A 13,076-nucleotide genomic window follows, 5' to 3' on the forward strand; every position below is an offset into this window, starting at 1 on the left:
GGGGGTGAGAGTGGGGGGGGTGAGAGGAGTGGGGGGTGAGAGTGGAGTGGGGGGGGTGAGAGAGTGGAAGTGGGGGGGGTGAGAGAGTGGAGTGGGGGTGTGACAGAGTGGAGTGGGGGGGTGAGTGAGTGGAGTGGGGGGGTGAGAGAGAGAGTGGGGGGGGTGAGAGAGTGGAGGGGGGAGGGAGTGGGGGGGGTGAGAGTGAAGGGGGGAGAGAGAGTGGAGTGGGGGTGGTGAGAGAGTGGGGGGGTGACAGAGTGGAGTGGGGGGGTGACAGAGTGGTGTGGGTGGGTGAGAGAGTGGAGTGGGGGGGGTGAGAGAGAGAGTGGGGGGGTGAGAGAGTGGAGTGGGGGGGTGAGAGTGTGGAGTGGGGGGGTGAGAGAGTGGGGGGGTGAGAGGAGTGGGGGGTGAGAGTGGAGTGGGGGGGTGAGAGAGTGGAGTGGGGGGGTGAGAGAGAGTGCGGGGGTGAGAGTGGAGTGGGGGGGTGAGAGAAAGAGAGGTGGCATTGCGGGGCAGGAGAGAGAGAGTGATGGCGGGAGGAGGAGGCCTTTGTTAAACATGCAAACCAGCAGAAAATAGTCATTGTCCATACTAGCAATGGGATTATTAGAATTAATCCCAACAGGTGGAGGGTGGAGTCTGCATTGAGATTTGCTCCTGCTTAACGCTTGATTCGCTTCTCTTGTTGACCAAATGACTTCCTATTCTCCCCCACCCCTCAGCCCTTAGGCTGAGTAGGACATTGCAACATCCTTCAGCAAACAAAATGGGTAAGGAAAGGATCCATATCAACATTGTCGTGATTGGACATGTAGACTCTGGCAAGTCCACCACCACTGGACACTTGATCTACAAATGTGGTGGCATTGACAAGAGAACTATTGAAAAGTTTGAGAAGGAAGCTGCTGAGGTGAGAAAACAAGGAAGTTCAACTTTCCCTGGTGGTTGTTAAGTTGGCTTGTATAGTTATGTAATTAAAGACCTGATAAGCGTGACTGAATGTTGTAAATGCCATGTAGGATACTTAACGAACTGCATCGTAATGAAACTTTTTTTTAACCCTCCCACTTCAGTTGTATCCATCACTGCAACTAGACACGAAGTTACTATTCTGTTTTTGTGGACCCAAGCTCTTGAAAAATGAGAATGAAACTACCTAAGTGAATGGTAGGCTAAATTCTGAAGAGCATTCAAGACGTTGCATCTATGCTGTAGAGTCAGCAGGATTTACGCTTGCCTATCTCCTTTTCTCCACTCATTTCTACTAAGCTTTATTATACAGCAAGCTGTTAATGTACCATAATGTGGTGCAGGTTTTTCTGGCTTTTGGGTGGGAAGAAAATAATCCTTCGAGTACAAGAAAGCTTTTACCCTGTGGCCGTCAAAATAAGTATTGTTTGATCAAATATGATCAAAATTAAATTCCCCTAATTGTAAAGGTCATAACTAGAATGAGAAATATCCATGTTAAATTTTGGCTTAGAAATGCTAGAGTGCTCAAAGGGTTAAATTGCTTATTGGTCTTGAATTTCCAGGATTCCCTACATCAGCATGTTACTATGGTTGCCCTGTTTGTGCATTTGCTTTCTCTAGAGAAGTGTCTGTATAGAAAATCCTGGGGTAGGTTGTACTTGTAGGTTTTCTTCCCTCCTACATGGCAGTTGTCCTTCATTCTGCCAGCACAATTCACATTTCATCTAGAGCCGTCCTTTGTTCCTTAACCTGTCCCATTACCACCTCCTCTTGCCTTGAATATCTCTTAATGTCTCTCAGTGTCTCTCAATCTCTCCTGCTTTCTATCCTATCACTGACCTTCCCTTTTGTTCTTTCATCCCCTCCCCCTTTTCCCAGCCCCTAAACTTGCTTTCCATTTCCTACTTTTTTCCAGTTCTGACGAAAGGTCCGACCTGAAACGTTAACTCTGTTTCTCTCTCTACGGATGCTGCCTGGCCTGCTGAGTTTTTCCAGCGTTTTCTGTTGTTATTTCGGATTTCCAGCATCCGCAGTATTTTGCTATTGTACTTCAAGGGTAGTAGTTGGATTGGTGGGTTGACTGACATTGTGGTAGTGTGCCTTTCAGATCATTTAGTCTTTTGAATTGCCTTGTAGATGAGCAAACTTGAGAATTAGGGAAGCCACCCTGTTTGAATGTAGGAAAACTTTGAAGCATTTTATTGGCAGTCTTCTTTAAAAAATGATATTACTTAATTATGCACAGCTGGGCTTTTTAATGGTATAGATAGCACCTTCAAACTGATCCCTGAAACATTTGTGCTGTCTCGGGTCAGGTACAACAGTAGATGTTGTATGTAGTGTGCTGACTGCTGCCAAGGAAATGACCTGGGTATGCAGCTGCTTTGAAAATGATGGCCAGCGGCAGTTTAAAAAAAATTCAAAGTGACGACAATTTTAATTACATTATTAGTAAGGCTGTATTTTATCACAGGAGTCACTGTTATCACTTTTATGCCTGAGGCTGATCTGCAATAAAAATTCAAAAGTACACCACAAATTTATCATTTGGATCTTCTCAGAATTTCAATATTCAACTCATGTACATGATACTCAATATAAACTGCAAAGCCCTACCCAAACATTGCAAATGGCATATGCACAAATCTATAAACAACTACTGTAGCTAGATTTTGCAACCTTTGCAGCACTCACCGGGAACTTTGTAACTCATTAAGAATATTTGTATATAAGTTGAATGTGAAAATTGAGTCACTCTAAATTCTCAACACAGCTTTCATTTACATCACATCCGAATCAATTAGTGCACTCCTTGTGAAAGAAGAAACGTATTTCAGATCTGCCAAGCAGCAAGCAAAAGTGGCATCTGCAGTGGGAATGCCTTTGCAGAGTTGCAGTTCTCTGCTTTCCTTGCCTAACCCCTCCCCACCACCAATACATCTGCTGAACTTGGTTTCTGGAGCACTTTCCTCCCAAGATTCACAAGGGGCATGTCAACCAAAACATGATCCTTCTGAAAGCCGACTGCCCCTCCAAGAGAAAACACGTGGTATCTCCAGTAACCCTGTCATATTGAGTTTGGATATAACAACCAGTGCCCAATGCAACTTCCAAATAGTAGCTGGACCGCTGTCTCCAAATGCAAATCCTCAGCATTACCATTGGAACCAGCAATTGTAACCCCCACTAAACTTACCATTTCCCATGATTGGTTCCTGATTTTTGTATTAAAAAATTGTGACCATCATAACTATTACTGATTACTCATTGTTTAACAGTTTATGCCAGTAAAGGATATCTTTCCTACGTAGAGAGAGAAAAAGAGAAGTAGGCAATACTATTTCCCAACAGCTAGAAGTGTCACCGGAGACCTGGGAAGAGGCGAAGTATATACAGGAAACTGGTTTATCCGGAGGTTAACTGTCCGGAATGCTCGATCCACCGGCAAAAACCAGGAGCCGTTTCGTTAGGTTTTTTTTCTTTTCGTTGCTTTTTTTTCACCAGTCAGGCTCTGCAAGGTCTCGCTGAAGCTGTTGCTAAGCTACAGAGACGCTTGCAAGGTACAGCCGACTGTTTAGAAGCTGAGCAACAGGGTTTGTTGCCAGATACAGAGCTCAAAAGCTCCGTATGTTTCAACATTAGTGCTGGTTTGTCCGGCAGTTTTGATGGGACGGCAACAGCTCGGTCCCGTCGGTGCCGGATATCACAAAGTTTCCTGTACATGACTTCCTCACATCTACTCTTGCGTTCTGCATAAAAGGGAATGGGTCACCAGTGCAATGCTTGGCTTTGTGGTCTGATGATTCTGTTTGAAGAAAACAACTATTTGTTGTGGCTTCAGCACATTAAATATTGTGACAAGTGCTGATGTACAAATTTACTAGTACAGGAAACTTTGTGCTATCCAGCACCGACGGGACCGAGCTGTTGCCGTCCCATCAAAACTGCCGGACAAACCAGCGCTAATGTTGAAACATATGGAGATTTTGAGCTCCGTATCTGGCAACAAACCCTGTTGCTTAGCAACAGCTTCTAAACAGTCGGCCGTACCTTGCAAGCGTCTCTGTAGCTTAGCAACAGCTTCAGCGAGACCTTGCAGAGCCTGACTGGTGAAAAAAAAGCAACGAAAAGAAAAAAAACTAACGAAACGGCTCCTGATTTTTGCCGGTGGCTCGAGCATTCCAGACAGTTAACCTCCGGGTAAACCAAAGTTTCCTGTAGGTAGTGTGCAGCATTGATCTGCATGAATAAGACTTGCTTTAAAATTTTGTCTTCAAAATGTGTTTTCTTTTAACAGAACTCATTAGTGTGCTGGAGTTATGTCCCCATATAATTTCAGCATTCTGCATTGGCTTGTAGCAGCTACATGTCTGGTGTTGCATGATTAATTGCATATTATTCCTGTAGATGGGCAAGGGTTCCTTCAAGTACGCCTGGGTGTTGGACAAGTTGAAGGCTGAACGTGAACGTGGTATTACTATTGACATTTCTCTCTGGAAATTTGAAACCAGCAAGTATTACATTACCATTATTGATGCTCCTGGACACCGAGATTTCATTAAGAACATGATTACAGGTACTTCTCAGGTGGGTTTATGTGAAGTCAAGAGTTGCCAAAGTAAGATTTTGGAAATTCCTGGCAATAAGTGAATAAATGAATCTTTACCTTTCATTTGTAGGCTGACTGTGCTGTACTGATTGTTGCTGCTGGTGTCGGTGAGTTTGAAGCTGGCATATCTAAGAACGGCCAGACTCGGGAGCATGCCCTGCTGGCCTACACTCTGGGTGTGAAACAGCTAATCATTGGAGTGAATAAGATGGATTCTACTGAACCACCATATAGCCAAAAGAGATATGAAGAGATTGTCAAGGAAGTCAGTACTTACATCAAGAAAATTGGTTACAATCCAGACACTGTGGCATTTGTACCAATCTCTGGCTGGCATGGTGACAACATGCTGGAGGCTAGTGCTAATGTAAGTAAAGTTTAGGGGGCTGTTGGGGTTTTCTGTACTTTGTTTATTGGTTTGTAGCAACCTTGTGTGTCCTTTAAAGTGCTGCAGATGATGGCCACCCTGACTTTTGCAGTGTTAAACTAAGTGAGGCGATTGCCCCTTCCAAGGTGCAGGCATGTACCGAAGTTGGCTAGTTTGTTCCTGTGGAATCTGCTGCAATATAAAAGGGACATTCCATGGACTATATTGCAATTCAGTAATATGAAGAAAACATTTGAGATTTTTTTTTTTACACAGATGACTTGGTTCAAGGGTTGGAAGATCAACCGTAAGGAGGGTAACGCTAATGGAGTTACTCTGCTGGAGGCTCTGGATTCTATCCTGCCACCACAACGACCAACAGAAAAGCCCCTTCGTCTTCCTCTGCAAGATGTCTACAAAATTGGTGGCAAGTTTGCAGTTTTGAACATTGTCAAGTGAAGGTTGAAAGTAAAATATATTCATTTAAAATCTAGATTTTTGATAGAAATTATTGGTGACTTTTCCCTTGTACAAACAAAAATGAAATCTATCAACGGGTAGCCAGAAAGCTAGAATGACCATTAGACATTAAAGGCTTGGATGCCATTTTTAAAATGAGGAGGCTGCCCAGTCACCTTTTCTGGCTTCCTGATGGGTCAAAACAAGATGAGTATCACATTCTTGCATTGTAGTATGGGAGGGTGGGGGAGGGTGGGGGAGGGGGGAAAGGTAACAACTTTTAGAAGCAATAGAGGTGATCTAGATGACCAACTCATTACATAGCTAACCACTTATTAAGTAAAAGTGAGACATTCGGATCTGTGGTCAGTATTTGCATGTTTGTTCAGTTGCAATTTGTAAGCAGTGGTACTGTTGAACTTTGATCTTGCTGGGTGCTAATCTGGGTTGGCAAACTTGGAATACCAATCTCGTTAAGCTCATTAGAATGTGAACTGTGAATTTTTTTCTTGCAGGTATTGGTACTGTACCAGTGGGTCGTGTTGAAACTGGTGTTCTGAAACCTGGAATGGTAGTTACCTTTGCACCTGTTAATGTGACAACAGAAGTAAAGTCTGTTGAAATGCATCACGAAGCTCTGACTGAAGCTATGCCTGGTGACAATGTTGGCTTCAATGTCAAAAACGTGTCTGTAAAAGATGTCCGCCGTGGCAATGTTGCTGGGGACAGCAAGAATGATCCACCAATGGAAGCTGCCAATTTCACTTCGCAAGTCAGTATTTTGTCATTGTTTTCCATTTATTGGTTGGTACGGTTTTCTATTTGTCCAGATTAATGGTGGGACAGGCTTTTGGTCCTGATAAAGGAAACCTGTTTTGTAGCTTTTTAAAGTTTTTTTCCTTAAAATTAAATGTTTTGAATTGAGGCACTGCTAAAGATAGCAATTGCATCCTTTCTGGAAATGCTTCAGTCCTAAAATTGTACTACACTTCCAGAATACAAACTGTCCAAGAACAGTAACTTTGAAACCCAATTTGATGGCTTATTACAGATAATCATCTTGAACCACCCAGGACAGATTGCTTCTGGCTATGCTCCTGTCTTAGATTGCCATACTGCTCATATTGCTTGCAAGTTTGCTGAGTTAAAGGAGAAAATTGACCGTCGCTCTGGAAAGAAGCTGGAAGATAACCCCAAGTTCCTGAAGTCTGGGGATGCTGCCATTGTTGAGATGATTCCTGGCAAGCCCATGTGTGTTGAAAGCTTCTCTGAGTACCCACCTCTGGGTAAGTAAAACCATGCCCTGGCTAAATAGATATTTCACTCGCCTCTCCTGCTGTTATATCAAACTTGAAATTAACAAGTACTCTAAATATTGCAGGTCGTTTTGCAGTTCGTGACATGAGGCAGACTGTGGCTGTAGGAGTCATCAAGGCTGTTGAGAGGAAGGCTACTGGTGCTGGAAAAGTCACCAAGTCTGCCCAGAAGGCTCAGAAAAGCAGATGAATTCTACATCTGTCAGCTGCCACTTCAGTCTCCTTAGTTGGAAGCCCAGTTTTAGAATGGATGATCACAGTTTACCATTTAAGTTCCATAATAAAAGACTGGTTGATGATCAAAATGCATCGTAAATACTTCAGAAGGAAAGGATTGTGGACCATTTCATTAACCTATGTTGTAGCAGTTTTAAGTTATTAGTTTTAAAAGCTGTACTTTTAAATGGAAACCAATGCCTTGACCAACAATTGTCACAGAAATTAAAGTTGTTAAAAACATTAATAGAATCTGTTCCTTTAGAGAATTTTCCTAAGAACTTAACTCCCAGAACTTTTTACGATCGTTATAACTTCTGAACGTGTCCCAGGTTTGACTTTGAAACATAGGAACATGAGTAGGCCATTCAGTCACGTTTGCCATTCAGCCACCTCAACGTCGCCTTTGCTCCATATGCCTTGATATCCTTCTCTAAGAAAACTCTAGCAACCCAAGTCTTAAAACCTTCAACTTGTAGGACTAATGATTTGTCATTAAATAAATACCTAATTTGATGCTAAAACTAATACTTCTGAATAACTTTGCTAGTTGCACTGCGAAATGCATCAAATTGGCTAGTTGTCCTTTATATCTGTTGCATTGATCTTGTGGCACAAGCTTATCTTCCAGAGGTTTTTGTTCCAAAACATTACTGTGTCAGGTGGCCCTTGGTCTATTTGATTTTATCTTAACCGTTTTAAATACAGCTGGGTAAAAGAGATCAGTTGTACGGGTCATGCATGCAAGAGGGAAAAAATGGATGGTACAATGTTTATGGCTATGGTGAAGGAACATGCACAAATCACCCCAGAATTCAAAGTGCACTTTTTAAAAAAACGAAACAAGTAATTTCCAGGCTAAAATCCAATCCTGGGTCTTGGACGATAGAACTTTTTAATCTTTACTATCATCATGATTTATAATGTGACATGTACCCTTCAAACAGATTTATGCCTTGGCATCATTGGTTTATAAAATCATTTGCTTTAGCAGAGTTACTTTACACAAGGGCATAGTTGTCTAGTGGTTATTGTACTAGAGTAGTAACCCAGAGGTCATAAGTTGAACAATAGTAAAATACTGCGGATGCTGGAAATCTGAACTAACAACAGAAAATGCTGGAAACACTCAGCAGGCCAGGCAGCATCCATGGAGAGAGAAACAGAGTAAACGTCTGGGACCCTTCTAGTGTGGCCTGCTGAGTGTTTCCAGCATTTTCTGTTGTTAGGTCATAAGTTGAAGTCCCACTGTGGCCAGTTGTGATGTATTGGTAATTTATGAACTAGCACCAGAAAATGACTGCAAAGACCATTGAACTGTGACAGGTTTGCCCGTGTGCAAGGGCCTGAACTTTTTAGACATATAAAAAGGAGGCGTAAGGACTTGATTCTTGAAGGTAAGTGGTCTATTATTTAAAATTATTACATTTTTTCCACAGCTTTATTGTTTTTAAGGACTTTACAGTAAGGTAAGTTTATTTTTAGACCCGATTTCTTAAAAAATTATTTTTTTCAAAAATTTGATTAATTGTGTAAAATAGTTTTTTAAAGTTATTTATAGTTTATTTAATTATTGGGATGTTTTTAAAAATTTTATTTAAAGTTAAACTAGTCTTTTGGGCGCCCGTACTTTTCATGAGTTTGACAGTTCTTACTATCAAACTTATGAATGAAGTTTCCCCTCCCCTGATTGGCTGCACAGTGCTCACCTGATCCCAGCCGGCACATCGCACTAACTACGCCGCTGGATCAGGCAAGCACATCGCGCCGACATCTGAACCGGGCCAGTGACAGGAATTCCAAGCAGGCCCAGGCTTCAGATGTCGGCGCGCCGGGTGAGTGCACATCGGGGGCTTGCACGCGCGGCAAGCACCCAATCCTAATTTCTGGCCCATTGTGACCTGAGGTGGACTAGTTCAGAGCCTGTCTCTCTTTATTTTATCTCTTGTGTCTGTCGTGTACATTGAGTCTGTTAAGCCTGTTTACTTTGCAACTTTTGAGCAGTCAATTTTTTTTCCACATTGGTTCAGTCTTTAAGTCTCGCCTTTTCACTATTCGCCAATCATATTATGCAAAATATTTCTTCCCAATCAAAAAGATAGTTAACACAATCACCATATACCATTCGCTCATAGTACCTTTCAATATCCCATCTAGACTAAGTGGTGAAAAGTGCTACATAAATGCAAGTTCTTTCTTTGTAGCTCAGTGCTCCCTTCCAACACTAGTTACCAGACTATCTTTTCTCACTAGCTGAGGAACCCATCAGGCTGAAGGGGAAGCCTAAATTCAGGGACTATGGAATCCTCTTCATAGCCTTGAACTGAGAACAGTTTGACTGGCCCTGAACAATTGAAGGGATCGAGTGCACGGTAGAGCTATGAAGGTACAGGACTGATAACATGAGGCTCGGAGTAGCCGGGGTTCCATCAATTGGCAGCATCAACACTGCTGAGAGTCCTAAATTTACAAAGCCAAAGATAAGCCTTTGTAAATTGTATCAAGACCACAACTTGAACCCATGTGATGTCCCAGTGATCTTTTCAATTACAACTGCTGCATAGGGGACCCTTTCCAATCTCATTAATAATCCACATTGTGACTTCCATGGCTAATGTCAGCATTGGGTAATTGTTTGTTACTCTTGCTAGATGGTTGGTGCTCTCCATGGTCCTGTAAATCTTGCTTCTGACTTCAGAGGCCTAACTGAGATTGAGGCTGTGATTTTGCCGGTGCTCAGAGGGCGGGTTTGGAGGCGGGTCGGGTGTTAAAATCCAAATGATTGACGGTGGGTTGCGAACCCGCTGCTATCCTGCCTCCATGCAACTTTCCAAAGTGTCGGGTCTGCGACTCCCGATCAGACCCGACACCAAGTGGCGGGAGAGGCAGTTAAGGTAGTTAACAGCTCATTAACTAGCTGCTTAATCCTATTTTTACAGGCTTTTTCTATTTTGCCACATTTTCAGCGTGTTCCACGTCGTTCGACAAACACGCCAGCTGATTGTGATAGGTATTGGAACAAGCTGAATAGTTGACAGCAGCAACTGCAGCATAAAAGCTAACCTGCAACATCAGTTCCATTTCAAATGCCAGAACTTTCTATTTCCAGGATTTGGAAGACATTTTTCAGGTGTATTGAGGTTGTAAGTGTTTGTTCTGAGATCTACATGCACTGTGACCTCCTTGGAATAACCCCTCTCCACAATGACTGAGCGCTTATAACATCTCTTCCTCAACTGACGAATAGACCAGCAGAATGGGAACCATTTATACCCTCTCATCCTGGTCCTCAGATTCGGAGGAAGGGCAGCTGCGGCAGCAGCAGAACCAGGCATACCAGCAACAGCAGAAGCGCCAACCTTTTCCTCAGCCACCTGATGCTGCACAGGGCAGAGGCCATCAGCGCAGGGCTGCTCTGCGCCACAGGAGGTACCCCCAACACAGGGTTTACAGGCAGGGGATGAGCTTCAACATGAATGAGCAGCAGTGCTAAAAGAGGCTGAGACTTTCACGAGTGGTTGTCACTGACATCTGCACAATGCTACACCAACACCTGCAGCCCAGAGGAGTGGGGCGACACTCAGTACCAGTGGCTGTCAAAGTCACCACCGCCCTCAACTTCTTTTGCTTCAGGGTCCTTCCAGGGATCAGGAGCAGACATCAGCGGCATCTCCCAGTCGGCCACACACAGTTGCGTCACACAGGTTACCAATGCTCTGACAAGTCGCACGATTACATCCACTTCTCAACGGATGAAGCAAGTGTTACCACACAGGTGGTTGGGTTTTCCAATCTGGCAGGCTTCCCAAGGGTACAGGACATCATCAACTGCACCATGTGGCCATCAGGGCACCCCATAACAACTCAGCTGTATTTGCGAACCGCAAGGGCTTCCACTCCCTTGTTTGTAACCACAGGAAGTACATTAAGAATGTTTGCACCAAGTTCCCTGGCAGCTGCCATGACTTGTTCATCCTGCAGCATGCCACTGTGCCTCAGCTGTTTAATCCGGCAACCCAACTTTCCGATGGCTCCTTGGAGACAAGGGCTATTCCCTGAAGACGTGGCTAATGACACCGATGAAGAGGCCATCAAAGGAGGCTGAGAAGCGCTACAATGTCAGCCACATTTCCACCAGAAGCATTACAGAGCAAACCATAGGCTTGCTCAAAATGTGCTTCAGATGCCTGGACAGATCTGGTGGAGCCCTTCAATACACACCAGCCAGGGTGTCCAGAATCATCGTGGTCTGCTGTGCCCTGCACAACTTCGCATTTCAGCGTGGCTTGCAGCTGCCTGAGGAACAAGTGGCAGAGTGCACAGCCTCCTCAGAGGAGAAGCAGGAGGAGGAAGATCAGAATGAGGCTGCAAATGAGGAAGACCTGGCCGAGGTGGCTGTCCCAGTGCCGCCAGCACGCGAGCACATTGCTGGCCATGAGGCAAGGGATGCACTAATCCATGCCAGATTTGTGTAACTTCAAGCAGCAAAGACATGTGGCTGGCACATGGATATGAGGGTTTGCAGGGCCTGCATTACCCAACATACAGCTTCTGTACAATGAACTGTGCATTTCTATCACTCTCCCCACCATCACTGCAGATGAAAGGCACCCTCACCCCTCACAGTGCCACTTCCACTTCTGAGCATACATAGGCCAACTCTTTTAATCTTTGACATTGCATTTGTTTAATACAACACAAATAAAGATGACAAATGTAACTTTGTATTATATCAAAACACACAAGTGAGTACCTTTGTGACTATTTGTGTGTTAGCTTTCTCTTACGCATGCTTCTACGTGGTGCTTCCCCTGTGGCTTCAGCAGATGTAGAGGCAGCTTGCTCACTTCCCTGCTGCACTTGCTTCGATGTCTTTGGCGGCCGTCCTCTGGGTTTGGGAGCCTGGGAAGGCTCTGCAACAATCTGCTCCTCCTACAGCTGTGCAGGGGCAGAGACAGCCATCTCAGTTGGGTGAGGAATCTGGGGCTCTGACCGAGGGCTCTGCATTGGCATGGGAGTGTGAGCGCTTGGAGAGGAGCCCCCACTTCCTTGTTGTCGTCCACCAACATCACTCTCATCGGTCACCCGCACTTCACTGCTAGCAAGTAGCTGGAGAGCACCTTGCTGCACATCAGTGGGGCCATGAGGACCCATTTTTGTGCTGACATTCCTCATAAGAAGGACATCCATGAACCTCTGGTTTCTCTCCTCAATAGATGCCCATCTATCCTCCATAGATGACCATCTATTTAGAAGTGTTACCATGTTCTCCTGAGTCTGTCGATTTATGTCCTCCATGGAGGTTGCCATCCTTTCCATGGCGGCACCTACATTCGCCATTGCGTGCACCATGGCATTGCTCATGTTTGACATGGACTCCTCCATTCTCTGCACACTTGCAGTTACCGTGGTTGCAAACCCTGTCAGAGCATCCCGCACTTGTTCCTGAAGCTCCAGCACCGCTCTCTTTCTGGATGTCCCCAGAGGCACAGCATCTACATGCAGCTGAGCAGAGCTAGGAGCGTCCTGTGGCCTCTGACAAGGACTCTCCACAGCTGTCGCTGTCTCCACCATCTGCTGATGCTCACTTGTGAGCTGTGATACACCAGGTGACAACACTACTCTATGTCGCAAAGGACCCACCGAGGTGTGCATCTCTGCGCTGGTGCTGGGTGCACTCATTTCTGATGACGCTGCTCCTTCAGAGGTTGCAGGTTCTTCTGAGGGGTCAACCGGCTCTTCCTCCTGGACAGTGGGGAGGGAAGCTCTCGATGGTCCTGTGGGAGAGTAAAGACGTGTTAGACATGTGATATTTAGGTAGCAGACAAATCCTATTGTGCAGATGATCAGAAGTCAATCTCTATGAACATCAGATGCCATATCAGTCACCCATGAAATCAAAATGAGAGGGTTGCAAATCTATTCTGTCACCAGCTTGCTCAAGTGCGTCCGTCTCTCCGTCCCCCATTTCCAGCTCCTCTGCACCTCCAATGATCTCGATAGCAGCCTCCTCAGCATTGTTTAAATGCGCCATCGAAGGTGGGCCTTCTCCTGTCCTCCCCCTCTCCCTTTTATTGTCGGCTCTTTTCCTGCAATGAGGGACACAAGTGGAGTTTCAGTGAGATTGATGGAGTAA

General features: G+C 44.7%; 1 protein-coding gene across 2 annotated transcripts; it reads left to right on the top strand.

Annotated features, from left to right (window-relative positions):
- The first annotated feature begins 702 nt into the window (after positions 1-702).
- On the top strand, positions 703-7,192 carry eef1a1a (eukaryotic translation elongation factor 1 alpha 1a). 2 transcript variants are annotated; one of them, XM_085996636.1, is made up of 8 exons: positions 775-910; positions 1,074-1,167; positions 4,381-4,560; positions 4,653-4,949; positions 5,226-5,376; positions 5,924-6,180; positions 6,460-6,694; positions 6,790-7,192. In XM_085996636.1, the coding sequence occupies exons 2-8, from the start codon at positions 1,165-1,167 to the stop codon at positions 6,912-6,914; spliced, it is 1,248 nt and encodes a 415-aa protein (XP_085852762.1). In that variant the 5' UTR covers positions 775-910; positions 1,074-1,164; the 3' UTR covers positions 6,915-7,192. The 2 variants fall into 2 exon arrangements, with proteins under 2 accessions (XP_085852761.1, XP_085852762.1); XM_085996635.1 differs by lacking the exon at positions 1,074-1,167 and having other exon boundaries at positions 703-910.
- The last annotated feature ends 5,884 nt before the right edge of the window (positions 7,193-13,076 follow it).

This window comes from Somniosus microcephalus, chromosome 9 (genome assembly GCF_052327205.1).
Source record: "Somniosus microcephalus isolate GS21.2 chromosome 9, FLI_Smic_1.0, whole genome shotgun sequence".
NCBI lineage: Eukaryota > Metazoa > Chordata > Chondrichthyes > Squaliformes > Somniosidae > Somniosus > Somniosus microcephalus.